This window comes from Castanea sativa, chromosome 2, assembly GCF_040712315.1.
Source record: "Castanea sativa cultivar Marrone di Chiusa Pesio chromosome 2, ASM4071231v1".
Taxonomy (NCBI): Eukaryota; Viridiplantae; Streptophyta; class Magnoliopsida; order Fagales; family Fagaceae; genus Castanea; species Castanea sativa.
In genome coordinates this window covers 52,696,188-52,716,340 of record NC_134014.1, presented here as the reverse complement: position 1 = coordinate 52,716,340, position 20,153 = coordinate 52,696,188, and the positions used below count along the sequence as shown (strand labels likewise).

The window sequence follows — 20,153 nt, the reverse complement described above, 5'->3', positions numbered from 1 at the left end:
GACCATCAATATGACCGTTCGATTAACATCAAAGTTTACAATGATCAAATTGGATCACTGAATCAAAAGATATCAAGCCACATAAAGTTTTAATGGCTAACATGCATTTTTGTAAATTAGGGTTAAATCTATGTGATTACGGTTAATTTATTTTGAATCGTTCTTAAAAATTAATTTAAATTATGTAGATGTCAAAATCTCATTGGTTTAATTTTAATACAAGGATGTAATAAACAATATTAGATAAATCCTACAAGATAAATTTTTTTTTTTTTTTTTTTGCCTCTTGTTAAAAAGGAAGGATATTTTAAAATTAAAAATTAAAAATTACTTGGAAAGCACTCACATCTTTAAATTAACACTAGCTAAGGTTATACCCAAAGATTGTATCATAAGTTAATCCATTTGATAGAATGTATGAGTTAATCCAATAAGCATTGCAATCCAATTAGAAGACTCCATAATTACAATTATTACTTGAAATATTTTTTGGCTAATATTCTTTTTCGATTGAGTATGGCCTTGACTATTCCCCAGCAGCCAATTAGTTAACCATAGATATTCTAGTTAACAGTCGTATAGTAGATATACCAAATAGTTACCTGAGGCATGTTCAGTTGTCCAATTGAGGTGCTTTGAGGTGTCTTTTGTAACTTTTATGGTTTTCAAGGAAAAGATACTATAGCTTCCTTCAAGGACAAAAATTAGGTATAGTTTAATTTGTAGGTGCTATATATTAGGTTTCTCAATTAATATCATTATTTAATTAAATTAGTCAATAAGTCACATAGATAGATTTAATTGTCTTTGGAGGAAGATAACATTGCTTGCACTACATTGGCCAATATTGTCATATAGTTGAATTTAACTAAGTGATCTAAGATAATACAACACCTAAATAACTGTAACTAGGTTTTACCCTTGTTTAAAAGGTTACATACTAAAAAGTGAAATATTATCTTCAAGCATTGGTATATTACCATCTATATTTTCATTTTATAATAAACAAAAGAGTATATTTAGTTGCACTTATTGATAAATATTTCCATTTGAAGTTCATCAACAAAAAGATCCAAATGAGTACATTCAAGGGCATGTTACATCACAAGCAAAATAGGAAAAAAACAATCGCTTTTATTACAATGATATAGGTAATAATAATAATAATAAAGAATAATGTTAGAGATACAAACTTTTTTACAAAAAAATTATGCAAATTGCTAATGTGGTGAATAGTTTTTGGTAAATGAAAAAGTAATGTTAATGGTGGGTCTAGACGAAAACCAATAAGAAATTGAACACATCTCCAGTTTGTAAAAATGTTGTAAAATAATTTGTAGTTATAGTACTGCTCAATAATAAAAACTTGTATTATAAGCAGTTTAATTAGAATAGGCATTGGTATATTAACATCTATATTTTCATTTTATAATAAACGAAAGGGTATATTTAGTTGCACTTATTGATCATAAATATTTTCATTTGAAGTTCATCAACAGAAAGATCCAAATGAGTACATTCAAGGGCATGTTACATCACAAGTAAAATAGGAAAAAAAAAATCGCTTTTATTACAGTGACATAGGTAATAATAAATAAATAAAACTTGTATTATAAGCAGTTTAATTAGAATAGGATGAAGTAAAGAGAATGTCTCTTAGAAAAATTTATGAAAGGTGTTCTCAATCATCTGAGAGGTTAGCAAGGCATAAGCTTGTTCAGTGGGGTGATAACTGTCCCAGAAGATGTATTTAGTGTCATCCTTGCATGTATTTGGATTGTAAGCACAAAATAAGAAGCCGGCCTCAAAATCTCCCATGCCGCAACATCCATTATCCACTACTTCAAATCCTGAATTCATAAGTAATGATCAACAAAAAGAAAATGCAAATTATTCTTAGCATATTATATCTACATTGGCATATGTTTTTGTTAGTATTGTAAGGCATCATCTAACTAGTTTTTTTAGTTCGTCTCCTAGTTATATATAAGTATAACTTTATAGAGGGTTGTGTTTGTTTCTAGATTTGAAATCTTCCAAATGGGTTACAACTCTTGATGAAAGGGTGCTTGAATGTTTATAAATAGAGGATGTCTAGCTCCTTTCATTTCAAAACAAACTCTTTGCATATGATTTTCGACCTCATGAGACTCGTATTCTTTGGGACCAAATTGGTATCAAAGTAAGGTTTCCCACACAATGTTTTCCACACAAACTGTGTGGACCAAGGCTTCAGCCAGTTGATGTGAGCATCTATGACCATGTGGGTGTGTTGACCACCTTAATTGGATGTAGTGATTGGAGGCAACAAAGAGCATTGACATTAGTTTACCTAAAAAATTCTTTCTAATTTAGCATACAAACCCATTTTTCCTATTTTAGCTAATCACATTTTCTTTTCACCTAAATCAGATTCCTTATTTTAAACCGTATTTCATTTATATATAATTTCTTCATCCATTTTTTATTATTTATTTCACTTTTCAAAACTCTCCCTTTTATTTATTACCATTACAAGGACATAGAAAACAATAAACAAATGAAAAATGCTTCCTAAAGATTGGGAGCAATTGTAACAAGACCCTAAAAAAGATAAGAGATAAGCTGATGTATGGTGTTTTTAGGGTTTCCCTATTTTGTTCCCTGGCACTATGTTGGGGAATATGCGGCTAGACTAACCAGTTTGCAGTGTATATGTGAGAAAAAGAAACTTTATATGACTACTATCTCTAGCAAAACACATGAACGACCTAAGCAGTAATGCTGTGAAAAGATGGTGCAAGGAGAAATGGCCAATGAAGGAGCAGATCGTTTTGGACAAAGGTAGAAGAAGTGACTTGGAGATGTAGAAAAAGAACTTTTAGAGGCGACCCAACATTGAAGTGAATCACAAGCATTAAAGATAATGATGATGATGATTACCATGTTCTGTAGGGTGTTGGATAAGGTTAAGTAATCGATAGTACATATCCATGTAGACGAGTTTAGCTGCTGGAAGCTTTTTGTTGAGATTATCCAATTGAGAGGAGAGCTTGGAGTTGAAGAGAATTGCTGCTTGGTTTAAAGACACTGAACAACTTCTTTGTAAGCCTCCTCTCAGTGTTCTTTGCACCGGCAAACACCCTATTGCTGGTATACTTAACACTCCAATCCTTCTCGCACCCAATGCATAGAGTTCCTGCCAATTATTTACTTTAACCCGTCAAACATCATGAAATAGCATAATTTTTTTTTTCTTTTTCCTCCCCTTAGATTTTTAGAGTAAGTTTTTTTACTCATAATTTCAGGTAAGAAATGGTCTGTTTTCTATGGATAGACTTACAATTACCAACAACGTAAAAAAAAATGTTAATATATAGATGATAGTTCTTTTGTAAATTCTTATTAATTTGGCTACTTTGTTCTTATTTTTTTGGTACACATCTTCTAGTCCACACTATTTTGCTACAAATTAGAGTTGCAATTTTGAATACAAATTATGAGTTGCAATTTTGAATTGGAAAGACCAATGCACTTGAGCATCAGAGGTATGTAAACTGAATCAAGCTCTTTAGTTCTTTACATTCGAGCACTTACATGGATGTTATTAAAGATATATTAGCCCAATAATATAGGCCCAAGTTCAATCCTATTTTGTGTGCAAGTCAAGCCTCTAGTTGTACTAGAAGTCTATTAACCATAATTAATTTATGATTAGTTTAGGATATAGCCTACTATATATTCTCATGTTAGGTTTATTGTAACACAAAATTTATTTTACACTCATATAATTAAAATGTAATCTTTAATTAAGAGTTTCCTCCGTGAACATAGACGGTTTGAACCACGGAACTCTTGTGTTCTCTATTTTATACTTTCACTTCCGCATCTATCTTAACATATGATTAACATGATATATCAAAGCTAGCTAACATTCAATAGTGGCCATGAGTTGCTAGCCAATTTTTCTAATAAAGTGTATCTAGATCACATTCTCCTTATGTTTTCAGAAACTTACTTGCAAGAAACTTAAAGATGAATTGAGCATTAGATCTGTATAAGAATTGATATCATACTGAAACATCCTGACAAAATAAGTATTTGCCATGTCATCAGTACCTATGCTCAACATGTATATTCCTTTTGATAGTATAGAGGCCACTCTGTCTTCACCCGCTACTGCCTTTATCTTCTTTATGTAATTCTTGAACATCTCTAATTGATCTGACAATGATAAGGCAGACTGATATAGAAGAAATAAGCTAGTCATGAAATTTAGAATTAAAATAAGAAAAAAAAAAGGGAAGATCAAGAATTACTATCGTCATGGATGTGAGAGGATCATATCCTGCACCACCAGAGGCAAAACTTACGCCACTAAGAAGGTCTTGAAGTTGCAAGTTTGAGTCCAAATAAGCTGGCAAGAGCTCCTTGAGACCTAATTCTTCAGCTGAAGAATGTTTCAAAATCTCTTAAAATCTACATTTTTGTGTGTAAGAGTAATGATTATCACATATATATTGTGTGTATGTATATAGACTGAAATCGTGTTTTCACAGACTGTGCATAGTTGTATTTAACTAGCTAGTTAATTATGTGCAGCAATAATTAATAGCATGTGTAATAAAAGGCTAGTCCATTTAGCAGAATCTAATAGCTAGAGCAGTTTTGGGACTACCTATGAAGTCTGAGGGAACCCTTCCATTGCTAAACCTTCCAGTAGGTATTCCTCCCTGGAAATCTTTCCCATATGGAGGGAAATTGCACTTTATTAAAGTATTGATATGGTTGTTGTTTCCTGTATCCACGATTGAATCTCCAAATACAAAAACTGCTGGAACTTGATCTGTTTCATATTTAGGTAGTATCATGGCACATCCATCATTAAGGAAAAATATAATGACAGAGAAAATAATGAATGAAGTAGAAGAAACAGAATTTCCAGGTTGGAAGTTCATTCTAATATATGAAAATCTACTTTCTTCTTCAAGTTTACAAAGAACAACGAAAAGAGAAAATGTTAAATATCTTGTAGATTGTAGATATTTGAGACTTGTAGATATTTGTTAAAGGTTGGAATATCTTGTAGATATTAGTTTAGTGGTTCTGTTTTGTTTTTTGTGTATAGCAGCCAGTACTAAGCTACAGTAGTATAGTGTTGTAGAGCATTAAACGGTGTAGTTTACAGAGCACATTTAGTTAGTTGTGTATCTGGCACTTGTCATGTTTGTATTGATTGTATAGGTTGACTTGATTGTTGGTCAGTTATTTACTCTGCTTCTGGTATATAAGGAAGTAGAGCAAGATATTTAATATACACAGAATTCATTTCTCTCAAGCTCTATAATGTTCATTCTCTCTCTCTCTGCATGTTTTTCATTTTCTCCATTGATGAACCTTCGAGCTTGGATTCTGATTTCAACAGAAAATTCTAAAAAATCAGTGATAAAATTGTAAATGCTGAAACTTTCACCATAAACCTGAGTTTGTTGCCAGCATCTTAATGGACGCAAATAGTATGTTGTAGTTGTTAGAATTTTAAGGTAGAGTGCACGCATGGTTACGTGCTCTTGTTATTTTGGTAAGGTAGAAGAAGTTGTCAAATTCGTTAAGCGGCGCCTATTTCAGTTGAATGAGGGAGGGTGTGGAGTGCGGACATGAAAAATTAAAAGAACAATCCATTTTGGCATTTTATATACATATTCCCGGTGTGGATTTTGGAGCACTAGGAATTGGAATCCTCTGCTATAAGGAGCCAGGTAAACTGTCACTTTGTGGTGGTAAAATTTTTGAAAGTCTTAAGGATTAAAGTATAAAGGTAAAAAAATGAATCTAATAAGGGTATTAGTTCAGGAAATATTTTTAGAAATTTTTTATGACAAAATAAAAAAAAATTACTAATTTATTTTTATATTTTTTATATTTTTCATAATAATAATGTTAAAACTTTTATAAAATGATTTATTAACAATTGTTTTAAGACACCAGCTAACAGTTCCCTTAATTCATCTTTAGGTCTTTGGGAAATGTTAAGGGTATTGATTTAGGAACTATTTTTATAAACATTTTATTGAGAAAATGATAAAAAAATAAATATTATTGACGGTTTTTTATATTTCCTATGAAAGTGATGTAAAAACTTTTCTATTATGGTTTATTAACAATTACTCAAACAGTGTGTTTGTTTAGAGGTAAAATACGGTGAATGGAAAACTCTAGGGAAAAAATAGAAAATAAAACTTTTTGACAGTGTGTTTGGTTGAGTAGAAAAGAAGTAAAATAAATAGTAAGACGGTGTTTTATCCTTGAACTTATCAAAAGGTTTTCTTCCCAAAATGGAGAGAAAACTTAGTGGTAGAAATATGATGGCTAAACCACAAAAATGACCATATACAGGTTGCACAGGGGCTTAACGTTGCTGTTTTTTTTTTTTTTTTCTTAAATAGCCTTTGGCTACTTAACGTTTCTATTGTTTAAAAAACAGTTTTTGCTTTATTTGGCGTTTGCCCTTCTTCTTCTTCTTCTTCTTCTTCTTCTTCTTCCTTTTTTAAATTTTCTGGAGCTATGCCATGGAGCTTTGTTTTGTTTTTCTTCTTTTCTTTTCTCTTTTATTTATTTATTGCTTAACTAGACGTGATTTTTAATTATTAATAAATTTAATTGATTGCTTTTTTTTAGGGTTGCTTGTCACTTTTTTATTTTAATTATGTATAATTTTTTAACAGGGGTATATGAGTAAATTTATACAAACTCAACTTTTTTACTCCTCCAAATTTTCACTCTCAACCAAACCAAAAAGAGGAAAATTAAAATTTTTTCTATCCTCTCACAATTTCACCCTTCCAACCAAATAGACCCTAAAAATATTCGTTAACATAACCCTTAATCTTTACTATCGCCTCATGAATTAAATGGAATGATAGCTTTCCAGTTTATAAGGCTCCGGGGTGAGAGTCATGTTAATTAATACACTAAAAACATGGTTAGCGTGTAATAAAATGTTCAATAATGACTTTTCTTTTATTTCTTCGGCCTTTTCCTTCTTCTCCAGCGCACTAGACACGCACAGGCCATTACTGATTACTCACATCTTCATAAATGTGGCCAACTATTTTTTCTTTTAGCCAACTATTTTAGAGCAAGCCCAAAACAACTTCCCAATGCAAAAAAGCATGTTGACATTAATATTATGGATTAAAAGACCATCTCATTTAATGAGCTTTGACAAAGAAGTGGGCTTGACCCACAGTACAGTCCACCCAACCCAAATTATCTACGCATATGGTGAATTTAATGAGCAGGAGACAAGAGGCTACTGATATCCATGGCATTAATTCGAGCGGGTGCCGCATAAAATGGTACCATCTATGCCATAACTCATGCATGTGATGAGTTATGAATTTGAGTTAGGAATAATAAAGGTGTGATGATGCCGGCCTTTCTCTTAGGTGAGATAGGCGATTGCCTAAGGCCCAAGGGAAAGGGAGGCCTCAAATTTTAAAATATAAGGGTAGTAGGGGGAAAAAAAAATTAGTATCAGATTTTTTTAAAAAAAATTTAGTATCAGATTTAAACCAAAAAAAAATTAGTATCAGATTAATTACCAAATCCGGTAAACATTGTATCTGGACAAACCAAAAATCATCCGGCTAAACTACAATCACAAATCAAAACAAATAAAAAAAATTCAAACCCTAAAAATTTATTTTACCTTTCTCAGTTTCTCTCTGCTCTCTGCCTCTCTCTGTACTCTGTCTCTCATTCACTCCCCTGTTAACTTCACTACTTCACTTGAATCACTGATTCACTTCTCATCTGCTCTGCTCAAGCTCAACAGGACCGCCTCCGCCCTCCGCGGCTCCGCCTCGATGCCTCCCTCGTCGTCAGTACAGCTGTACAGTCCGCCTCGCTGTCGCCGCCTCGCCACCTCTCTGAATCTGCTCTGCTCTCCGCCTCCCTCATCAGTACAGCCGTGAGCCGTGAGCCGTGAGCCGTGAGCTTCATCTTCTGATATTCATTCTTCAATCTTCAGGAATCAGGTATAAATAATTAGGTATAGTCTAGATATTTGGATTTTGGGGTCCGGTTTGGGCCTTCAAGTTCAAGTTTTGGGCCTTCAGCTTCAAGGTTTTGTTTTTTAGTGATTCAGCCTTTTTATTTAATGATTCTGCCGTATTGCATTTGTAATGATTCTGATTTCTGATTCAGCCTCTTTTTTTTTTTTTTTTTTTTGGTTATACATAGGATTTGTAATTTGTTTTGTGTTTTTTTTTGTGGGTGGGTATTATAAATTAATAAGCCTAATGTTATAGTTGTGTTTAAATTTTTGTTATGCTTGTGTTTTTTTTTTTAATTTTAATCTTGTGTTTTTTTATATATATACATTTTTTTTTAATTAGTGGTAATATATTAAATAAGTTTTTATTTATGCAGGTTAAGATTGCTAAAAATTTGTTATTGTTCGGCGAAACTACAACAATATTTTTCATATAAATCAAGTTCTATTTCTCATTTACTCTACACTTGAAAGTTATTTTTAATTTTAGTCTTTATAAATATATTGTTTGATTAAAAATGTCTACTAGAAAATATGCATTTGGATATGAAAAACTTAAAAAAAGAAAAAAAAATTAATTGAGTCTCAAAAAGGATCAATGGATAAATTTGTTATTAGTAATAAATAAAATATAACACAAAATTTAGATGAAAATATCACAAATGAGCAAGAAATTCACTACAAAGAATTAGAAGATAATGAAATGATACAATTGCAAGATAACAATGATGTTCAATTTTGCAATACAACAAATCTTGATAATGAACTTCAATACCTGTTATTGTAGCTTCTGCAAAAAGAAGTTTTTCAAATTTAAAATTAATAAAATCATATCTAAGATCAACAATGTCCCAAGAAAGATTAAATGAATTAGCTATATTATAGATTGAAAAGGAGATGTTGGAAGAACTTTAATACAAAAATTTAATTAGTCAATTTGCATATCAAAAACCAAGAAAAATAGATTTTAAATGAGATATATTATAATATAAAAATATTAAATAAATATTAATTTAATTAATATATAGGTATAAAAAATGCCACATTTTTAGTTCCTGCCTTAGACCCCAAAATGTCTAGGGCCGGCCCTGGTAGAGACATATATTTATCACTCTATCTTAATACGTGTACGAGTTGTGATACAAGTTATACCATTTTATATGACACTAGCGTTATTTATTTCGTGTAAATTATTGATTTCACTTTCACGGAAAGGAGAAGATATTTGTTAGGCTTTGATTAATGTCTCACACTCCTCATATATTATAGGTGAAAAACTCATTTTAATCCCTACATTTTCACCCAATTCTCACTTTGGTCCCTAACTTTTTTTTCTACCGATCTTAGTCCCTATCTTGGAAAATGCGTCTCTTTTTAGTCTCTGACGTTACATCAAAGACGGAAATTACACAGTTGGCAAACGGAAAAAATTAAAAATATTAAAATAATGCCCATTGTGTCCATGTGGCTTTCCACATCAGCATCTAAATTTTAAAAAAAAAAAAATTATTAATTTTAACTTAATAAAAAAATTAAAAACAAAAATAAAAACCAAACCCAACAAGAACAACAAATTTAAAACCCAGCAAGAACAAGATCAACAAAACACAAACCCAGCAAATTTAAAACCCAAAAAATTAAATTCGAACCCATATTTCAAACCCCCACACCACCAAACACTCCGGAATCCACCATACCCAGAAAAGTAAGAAAATTCAAAAACCTAGAAAATTCAAAACCCATAAGGAGAACAAGAACAAGAACAAACCCAAAAAATTATTTTTTAATCTCACTCTCTCTTTTCCTCTCACTTTCAGAGTTTCTCTCTTTCTGCCACGCTCTCTCCTCTCTTCCTCTCACCTTGAAAGCTTCTCCTCTCTTTCAATATTGGCTTTTGGGCCTAAGATCGGCGTGGCACAAATCAGCATGGAGGCTTTGGGTAGGTGGGATTCAAATTGCCGTGGTCTAGTGTCTGCTCATGGATAGTCGGGCTCACCATGGGTGAGGTGGTCGTGGCTCGTCGTGGGTGGGGTGGTTGTGGCTCGCCATGGGTGGGTTGGCCGGGTTGGATTCGATGCTGTCTAGGTTGGCTTCGATGGTTGTTGGGTTGGTTTAGTTGGTGGGTTTTGTGGCTCAATAGAACTGAAGGGTATGGACCTTGGGTCTTACGTGGGTCTCTCAAAACTGAAGAGTATGGATTTTAGTGGTTGTTTGTGGCTCGGTAGTGGGTTTGGGTATGAATCTCAGTGGTTTGGTAGTGACAGTGTTATGAATTTTCTGGGTTTGTTCTTGCTCTTGTTCTCCTTCTGGGTTTTGAATTTTCTTACTTTTCAGGGTTTTTATTTTTATTTCAATTTTTTCCTTTTTTTTCATTTAGTTAAAATTTACAAATTAATTTTTTGTTTTTAAAAAATGACGTGGCATTTATGGGCATTATTTTAATTTTTTTAATTTTTTTCGTTTGCCAGCTGTGCAATTTTCATCTCTGATGTAACGTCAAGAATTAAAACAAAACGTATTTTCCAAGATAGGGACTAAAATCAATGGAAAAAAAAGTTAGGAATCAAAGTGGAAATCGGGTGGAAATGTAGGGACTAAAATGGGTTTTTTGCCTATATTATATCTAAATGTCATGTATGTGTTTAGATATTGTGTATAAATTGTGTAGGTCAAGAAATGTGAAACAATAATTATTCTTTATGTTATGTCCAATTTGTAGTCATCTTTGATTCTTTATGATGATTACGAGATATAGGTAAATAGTGCACTCCCCAATCCATTTTCGTGTTCTCATCTCTCTTAGTTGTGTTGTCACTTCAATTGTTAGTCCATTTTTACCTTAGAAAGTTACATAATGATACTTCATACTTTCAATTGGGAAATTATTGTTTCACACTTCTATACATACAATATACACAATTTCACAAAAAAAAAAAAAACTCGAATCTCTTTTCTATTGACATCTTATGTAACTTTGTGTTCAGTCCTGAGTCAAAGATCAATAAACTAAATTCTAGAAAGTAAAAAAAATAAATAAATAAAAAGGCAATAAATATATGAAAATAATTGAGTACTCAATAAAATAATGAAAACTAAGGATATGAAACACATGATTTGAGAGTGCATTGTTGAAAATGGGTTGGCAAAACCTAAAAAACCTTAAATATTATTTTATTATTCATGCTAAATATGTAATTTATTTGGTATTTTCTTTAGCCACATGCCTTAAATAGAATTATATTAAAACCACTAAAAAATTTTCATTTAGTATTTTCATAAAAATAATGAATTTAAGTGGAACTTTTATAAAATTCATATAATCTTTTTATAATCTTTCTTTTTTTAGAAGACATTACATTTTTAAAATTTTAAAAAAAATCCTTAAAAGACTGTTTTTTTAGCCTGCCAATTCTTTATTTTTTAAGGTCAAATTCTTAAAATTTTAAAATTTAATAGGATTTAAACTCTATTGGGGCTAAGAGGGGAGCCCAAATCTTCAGTCCCACTTTTTCTGCTCCACTCTATACTCCACCAATAAAAACTTGTCACGTGTTTACCTAATTAATTAAATACTATCATTATTGACTTATTAATGCTACCGTTATTACTTAATAGTAGTATTTAATTAATTACGTGAACACGTGGCAAGTTTTTATTGGTGGAGTATAGAGTGGAGCAGGAAAAGTGGGACAGAAGATTTGGACTCCTAAGAGAGGCCATGGCCCCCTTAGTCCAAAGGTATGTATATGATGGTACATAATATCTAAAAATAGTATACAAAAAGAGTGAGTCAATTAAATCCTTAAAATTCAATAGGATTTAAACTCTATTGGGGCCAAGGGGGGCCATGGCCCCCTTAGTCCAAAGGTATGTACATGATGGTACATAATATCTAAAAATAGTATACAAAAAGAGTGAGTCAATTAAATCCTTTCAATTTAGTAAGCTTTTTGGATAAATTTGATTTAGTATAATATTAGACAAATTAATGGTCTGTCGGTGTTTCATGTTGGCTTAACTAGCAAAGTATCGCAGAATAGGAGGTTTAATTACGTCTCTTATCTAAAACCTTAAAAACCTTTTCTAAGTGCTCTTATTAAATTTAAACTCGTGTAAATTCCTTTTTGCAAGATAATCTCTTGGCTCTAAATGTGATTGTACTAATCTTCTTGCATAATCACGTCACCCACTCAAACACTAGCGTAAGAAATGCTACTAGCCTACTACTACCACCTACACACAAAGCACATGACGGGGCATAGCATAAACATGAATTAAGAAAAATCTAGTAGATAATTTCAATACTTATTCAAATGTTTAAAAACCACTTTCCTCCTGAAGCTGAGAGAACTTCATGTATAGATTAATCCATCGACATACTGGAACATTGCAGAATTGTTGACACAGTCTCAGTTTACCTAACATTTTCATGATCATGAATAAAGAAAAATCTAGTAGATTGGAACATTGCAGAAATACTGATAATTAGTATCGCTGCCCTCATGAAATGAGAACCTCATGTATAAAATCCTTTGACAGACTGGAACATTGCAGAAATACTAATACATAGTCCCAATTTAAGCATAGCAATAACATAGATTGGACTCACTTCAAATTCTAATTAATAATAACTGGCCAAGAAAGAGATTTGACAGATTACCCTCAGAAGAATTTGTAGATACAGTCATCCAAGACTATTGTGGTAAGGATTTTAGAGGCCAGCTCTGAGGGATGATAACTGTCCCAGAATACATATTCAGAGGCGTTGGTACATGTCTCTGGTGAAAAACTGGTACATAAAATGCTGACCTCTATGTTCCCTGTGCCACAGCATCCTTTGTTTGCCTCTTGAAATCCTAAATCCATAAGCAAAGGATTAAAAAAAATTCATTAAATAACCCCCTATATCTACCGTCACTGGATTAAGTTTACAGTGCACCTACTAAATTATCAATTCATGTTAGTACAATTTGACATACCAACTTTTGAGAAACCAAAATCATGTGGTAAGATACAATAACAGCAACAAAACCTTAATTTCAAAGTTTTGAGGTCGGTTATAAGAGAAGATATACTCGTATACGGCATTGTTATTGATTCCGTTCCGTTCCGGCCGGAACGGCCGGAATTTTTCGTTCCGGTATGCAAACCGGTACCGAGATACTTAACGTTCCACCTCGGGCCAAATTTCGGGCCATTCCGGTCCATTCCGGCCATTCCGGCCAATTCCGGCCGAGATGTGAATTCCGGCCGGTACGTGATTTGGCCTATGGAAAAAAAAAAAAAAAAAAATTTATTATTTGATGGCTAATATTATGTTATAAATTTTGTTGGCTTATTAGTTATTAATTATTATGGGCTTATGTAATGAGTAATGATTTGTATTATTTGAAATTTAGTTATTTATTTATTAGAATTGACAATTTTATGTTTTACAAGAATATATATAATTTAATTTTTAGGAACCCGAAACACCTTAAAACGGTACGCCGAAATCGGCCGGTACCGAAATATTCCATTCCACTAGACAAACCGAAACGGGGTCCGAAACGGTATTAATAACAATGGTATACGGTATATGTTTCCCCTCTCTCATGGCTGGTGGGAAAACATATACCCGATGCAAGGTATATTTTTTTCAGCTATATAGATTTTCAACATATTAATTAAGATCAGCCACATATATAATATTATGTGGTACGATAAAAGAAAGAAATGTATAAAAGATGTGTTTAATGAGAGTTTTCCCATCATGAATTGGAAGATGATTAGACTCACTATTTTTGTATTACAATTGTGTACCTGAAGCATTGGATAAAATACCCAATATCCAAGTGAATCAAAACTATTAAAAAATGATGGTGGTGATTACCATATTGAGATGGGTTTTGGATGATGGCAAGCAACGGGTTATAGATATCTAAATAAACAAGCCTAGCGTCTGGAAGTATTTTATTGATGGAATCCACTTGGGAGGAGAGCTTTGAATTGAAGAGAATTGCTGCTTGGTTTGCAGACTCAGAACACCCTCTCAGTATGCCTCCAGCCTCTGTTCTCTGTGATGGCACGCACCCCATTGATGGTACGCTTGATACTCCAATCCTTCTTGCTCCTAGTCCATAAAGTTCCTGCCCATTATATTTTTTTGGCACAAATTAAAGCTTGACGATGTCAGCTAATGCACAGCACACTTAAATTTACTGGACATGTTTGTCTAAGATCCAAGTACGGCCATGCATGACCAAATTAATGTACATGTTTGCAAATTGCAATGGCATTGTGTCTTTATAAACATACCTGCAAGAAACTTGTGGCTGATCTAACCATTAGATCAGTATATCCGGGAATATCATAATGGGCTCTCCTAAACGGTGTATTAAAATAAGTATTTGCAATGTCATCGCTCCCTGTGCACACTATGGATATACTTTTTGACAGGATAGTAGCTGTTCTGCTTTCTCCTACTGCTTCCTTTATCTTCTTTATTAATTTCTGAACAAGTCTAATTGATCCGATAACGATAAGACAGACTGATCATTGAAAAGAAAATCACAATAAGTAATTGTTACAATATATAGGACTAAAAAAAAAAAAAGAGGTTGAGAGAGAGAGAAGGTTACCGCAATTTTAGCAGTGAGAGGATCATATCCTGCACCGCCAGAGGCAAAACTAACACCAGTAAGGAGGTCTTGAAGCTGAAGATTTGGATCAAGATAAGCCGGTAGAATCTTCTTAACACCAAATATTTCAGCTGAAAGTTTGTGTCAAGAAATTTTCAGGAAAAAATATTATAGAGCATTCAATCAATGTATGTGAAATGGTGATTGATATAACTGTACTATGTATTGGATCCTCAAAAGGTTTTTCTTTTCTTTTCTTTTTTTGGGGGTGGAGGGGGAGGTTAATTTAAACTGTAAATTTTGGATGTTGGTCATAAAATTACAATGATTCCTGGACTGTTCCAATTCACTTGCTGTAAGGACTCTACAATAAGTCCAAAAAGTACTATATATGATGGGAAACAGCAGTAAAACGAAAAGTGAATGCTAGACACTACCTACAAAATCTGCTGAGACCTTTCCATTGCTAAACCTTCCAGTTGGTTTTCCACCGATGAAATCTCTCCCATATGGTGGGAAATCACACTTAACCACAGTTTCAATGTAGTTGTTGTTGCCTGTATCCACTATTGAATCTCCAAAGATTATTACTGCGGGAACTGTTTCATTCTTAGGCAGCCTTGTAGTGCTGCCAGTAGTGTTATGGAAAATGTTGAGCACGAGGAGGATTGAGAAAATAATTATATAGGAACAAGAAAGAGGTTTTGATGAGGGAAACTGCATTGTGTTATAATTAAGAGTTTTATGGGGAACGGAAAAAAGAAGTATTAAATCTTGTTTGACAGTGTAGAACTTGTAATTTGCATTCACATGACTATCTCTCGTGTAGCCTATTTATTGGACTCGTAACTCACAATAGGTTGTACTTGTATAGGTAGGGAAATGTCAGTATTTATGTACTTTCGTTATGTTAGCAGAATATAGGCCATGTGAAAAGTAGCTCTCTTTCAAACCTCAAATCCTTCTTTTAATAGAGAAGATGACCCTGATTTAAGTGGAACAAAAGTAGGAGTGTGTCTCTTTCGGGTGAAAAAACTTTACGTAAAATATTTTACTCCTTAAGGGTGTTTGAGTGGGTAAAAAAACCAGGTTAAACTAAAATCAATTTTCAGCATGGATAAGGTTTTGGGTTTTTGTGGGGTGGTTGCTGGGTTTTTGTGGGGTGATTACTAAATTATCTAAATAATTTTCAACTACAATTTTACATGCAAGTCAAACACTAAAACTATTTTTTAGTGTATTTCATAGAACGCAACTAAATAGTTGAAAATATTTTATACTTGTAAAACATTTAACATCGAGTCAAATACAACGTAAGTGTGATGTGGAGATTTTTTTAAAAAAAATTTGGTTAATAGCAAAACAAGAAATTTCAATCGTCATTTATTATGTTTAGATCATATATAAAAAATTAGTAGCAATATGCATCGTTTTGACGTCACATGAACAAGCCTTGGTAAGAACTATGCACACATCTGTAAATAGATACTGAGTCATATGGTCCTTGATCTTTTGCTTATGGTGGAGTTAGTGGATGAATTTTGTTAGCAAGCACAAATAAGTGAAATTTCTACATGGTAGAATTTTTTTTTAAAAAAAATATTGAGAAATTAATATAAATATGATTGAATTTTTTTTTTTTTTTTTGAGAAACTAAATATGATTGAATTCAAACTCATAGATTTAAGTATTAAGTTAAATAGTGTCAAATTTCTAACATATTATAAAGGATTTGGGACCTCGATTAGGGTATCCCATGACATCATAGCTTTAATGGATGAATAGCTATAACTATAGTTAAACAATTAAATTTATTATTTTTTAATAGCTTACACATTCAAAAAAAAAATTGTTAATATAACATAGTATCTGTGGGGAGTAAAAATATCTTAATAGGGATATGGGCCATTGGGCCTTGCTAAGGAAGGCCGACCTACTCTTGGGTTTAGGGCTTGTTGATACTCGAGGTCGGCCCATACGCCGAGGATCCGAGGACCGAGCCGAGGATGCTTTTCTCCTCGGACTGACACCAAAGAACCCAGGACTTCATGGTAAAGATTAGGGAATGATACGGTCAAGACCAATGGTTAAAGGGAGAGAACCCTTGAATGTCCTAGAAGCGCCGATGTTGGAAGAATATCAAAGGTAAAGGCTGCTACCTCCACATTAAAGACCCTGCACCTACCACCCTGGCCGCATTAATGAGGAAGTGACACTTAAACAGTGGAAGGGAAACTTCTAGTTACTGTTCAAAGGCACTAAGAAAAGAAATATCTAGGCTAAGGGAGGAATTGGGGGGCAACACGTGGATAAAGTATTAAAAAGAGGAGTATTTAAGGAGGGACCTGGAACAGAAACGGGATGAAACTTTTTGTAACCTAAAAAGAACAAGGAAAAAGAGAGAGATATAATATAAGAACAGCTCTCGGTTTACGTCCGAGGAGGCCTATTTACATTACTCCTTTTTGTTTCCAAGTACTTGCAATCTTTAGTTTGTCATTTCATCCTCATACACTTCTAACCTGGGTTTCAAGCCCACACTCTACAAATTCATATTGTTTAAGGCTCATTGGGCCTGAGCCCATAACTGTTCTTGGGTCCAGGTGCAATTGTGCACTTACAATTGGCGCCGTCTGTGGGAAATCTAGTCTAGAAGTAGTAGGGATATTATGGCAGGCTTAGGCTCTCATCATGCAGAGTCACAAGGATCACAACCTGAAGATCATTTCGAACGTCTTGAACAACGTAGGGATCGTGAGGGAAGCGTCCATACAGAATATCCAGGGGCTAGCCATACTCATGGAGGGGGTAGCACTACCCACGATGAGGGCTCTAAATCCATGCAGAAGGAAATCAATCGTTTGAAGAGGAAGTTACGCCGTGCTAAACGTAAGGTTTCCCCGTCCTCATCTAGTTCTTCCTCAGAGAAGGATGGGGGACATGGCTACGGTTCAAGGTCATATTCCCCCACCAGTGCAACATCCTCTGGTGAGGAGAACGACCAGCCAATCCGCAGACGTAAGAAGCTTCGTCCTAGGGGTTTAGGCAACGATACCATGAGTAGGGCGTTGCACCAACTCTCTAAATCTCCGTTTTCACGTAGGATTGAGAGGGGGAGGCTCCCCAGGAGGTTCACCCAGCCCACGTTTACCATCTATAATGGCCGGACTGATCCGGTGGAGCACGTGAGTCACTTCAACCAAAGGATGGCAGTGCACTCTCATAACGAGACTTTGATGTGTAAAGTCTTCCCCTCCAGCTTGGGACCTGTGGCTATGAGATGGTTCAACGGTCTCAAGTCGGGGTCTGTGGGCTCGTTTGGGGAACTAACTAGGGCGTTTGCTTCTCGGTTCATTACTTGTAGCAGAGTCCCTCGGCCACTGGACTCATTGCTATCCATGGTCATGAAGGAAGGGGAGACACTGAAAGCATACTCCGACAGATATTGGGAGATGTTTAATGAAATAGACGGCGACTTTGATGAGGTGGCGCTAAATACCTTTAAGGTAGGCCTCCCTACTGATCACGACCTAAGAAAGTCTTTGACGAAAAAGTCCGTCCGCAGCGTACGTCGTCTTATGGATCGTATTGATGAATATAAAAGGGTAGAGGAAGACCAGCAACAGGGAAAAGGAAAGGAGAAGGTTATCCCGCAGGAGAGAAGGGATTTCAGGTCGGACAGATATCACAACAACAAGCCGAGGAAGGATTACTTCGGACAATCCGGCTCGGCAGCACCCCAGGCTGTAAATACTGTGTTCCTAGAACCAGTGCATCAGTTATTAGAAAAAGTTCGTAAAGAGCCCTTCTTCAGATGGCCCGGCAAAATGGCAGGTGACCCTGCGAGAAGAAATCAAAACCTTTTCTGTCAGTACCATCAGGATGTGGGTCACACTACTGAGAACTGTCGAACCCTGTGGAACCATCTAGAGCAGCTCGTCAGTGAGGGAAAGTTAAAGCAGCACTTGTGTCAGCCCACTGGGCAAGTCAGTCAAGTTGGTTCAAACAACCAGAGGAATAGTTCATCTCGGCCAGCATTGGGGACGATTAATGTTATCTTCGCTGCACCTGGTAGGACAGGCTCAGGTCCTACTAGGGTTATGGCGGTTTCCCATTCGCAGGCCGAGGATGTGGGTAGCAGGCCGAAGAGATTAAAGAGCACTTTACCTGTCTTGGGTTTCTCCGAGGAGGATAAAGTAGGGACTATCCAGCCCCATGACGATGCTCTTGTGGTTACCCTCAGAATAGGGAATTATGACGTGAAGAGGGTGATGATAGATCAGGGCAGCGGTGCAGATATCATGTACCCTGATCTATTTAAGGGGTTAAGGTTGGAGTTGGAAGATTTAACTCCTTATGACTCACCTCTTATTAGCTTTGAAGGGAGAGCCGTTGTGCCAAAAGGACAGATCCGTTTACCCGTTCAATCCGGCACAGAAACGGTTGAAGTAGATTTCATTGTGGTTGACGCGTACTCTCCATATACAGCCATCCTCGCCAGGCCATGGCTGCACGCCCCGGGAGCCGTCTCCTCTACCTTGCACGTTAAGGTTAAATTCCCTCGGGGGAACATGTTGAGGAAATCCTCGGCGGTCGGGTAGTGGCCGGGCAATGCATCTCCGCCGCGCATTTCGTCGGTCGAAGTCGAGTTATCAACCTTGCCCATCCAGGAGTCATAGCAATTAACAGCTCCGGAGGCACCTGGAGCGATGACAGAAGATGAGGCTGTTTGCGAGGAGTTAGAGAAGTTTGTAATAACCGACGATCCAGAGAGGTTCTTTCAAGTTGGCATACGATTGCCACACTAAGAGAAGATGGAGTTGTTGAAATTTATGAAGGATAATCTAGATGTAGTTGCATGGGGACCCTAATAGGCTCCAGGTGTGGATCCGAACTTTATTTGTCATCATCTAAACGTCAATTCGGCCATTGTTCCGAGGAGGCAGCCACCTCGGCGATCTTCCCGAGAACATTCTGAGGCTGTGAAGGAAGAGATTCTTAAACTCAAAAGGGCGGGGGCTATCAAAGAAGTTTTCTACCCTGAATGGTTGGCTCATACTGTTGTCGTTAAGAAGAAGAACGGCAAGTGGAGAGTATGTGTAGACTTTACTGATCTGAACAAGGCCTGTCCTAAAGATTCATTCCCAATGCCACGGATTGATCAATTGGTAGATGCTACTGTCGGACATCCTCGGATGAGTTTCCTGGACGCCTTTCAGGGTTACCACCAAATCCCCTTGGCATTAGAGGATCAGGAAAAGACTGCTTTCATTACTCCAACGGGGAACTATCATTATAAAGTCATGCCATTTGGGTTAAAAAATGCTGGGGCTACTTATCAAAGAATGATGACCCGAATGTTTGAACAGCAACTGGGGAAAACCATAGAAGTATACGTGGATGATATGGTGGTAAAGAGTAAGACGGTACCTTCGCACGTGACAGATTTGGCCGACACCTTCCAAATGCTGAGGAAGTATAAGTTGCGCCTTAACGCC

The 20,153-nt window shown here is 35.2% G+C and overlaps 1 protein-coding gene and 1 pseudogene across 2 annotated transcripts; both read right to left on the bottom strand.

Moving 5' to 3' along the window:
- Positions 1-1,518: 1,518 nt before the first annotated feature.
- LOC142624097 (GDSL esterase/lipase At3g14820-like) lies at positions 1,519-4,985 on the bottom strand. Of its 2 annotated transcripts, none has more exons than XM_075797602.1 (5): positions 4,658-4,985; positions 4,353-4,429; positions 3,998-4,222; positions 2,923-3,178; positions 1,519-1,850 (listed from the first exon to the last, which is right to left on the bottom strand). In XM_075797602.1, the coding sequence occupies exons 1-5, from the start codon at positions 4,935-4,937 to the stop codon at positions 1,657-1,659; spliced, it is 1,032 nt and encodes a 343-aa protein (XP_075653717.1). In that variant the 5' UTR covers positions 4,938-4,985; the 3' UTR covers positions 1,519-1,656. The 2 variants fall into 2 exon arrangements, with proteins under 2 accessions (XP_075653717.1, XP_075653716.1); XM_075797601.1 differs by having other exon boundaries at positions 4,299-4,429; positions 4,658-4,984.
- Positions 4,986-12,628: 7,643 nt separating this feature from the next.
- Positions 12,629-15,378, bottom strand: LOC142623255 (GDSL esterase/lipase EXL3-like; annotated as a pseudogene).
- Between the last annotated feature and the right edge of the window lie 4,775 nt (positions 15,379-20,153).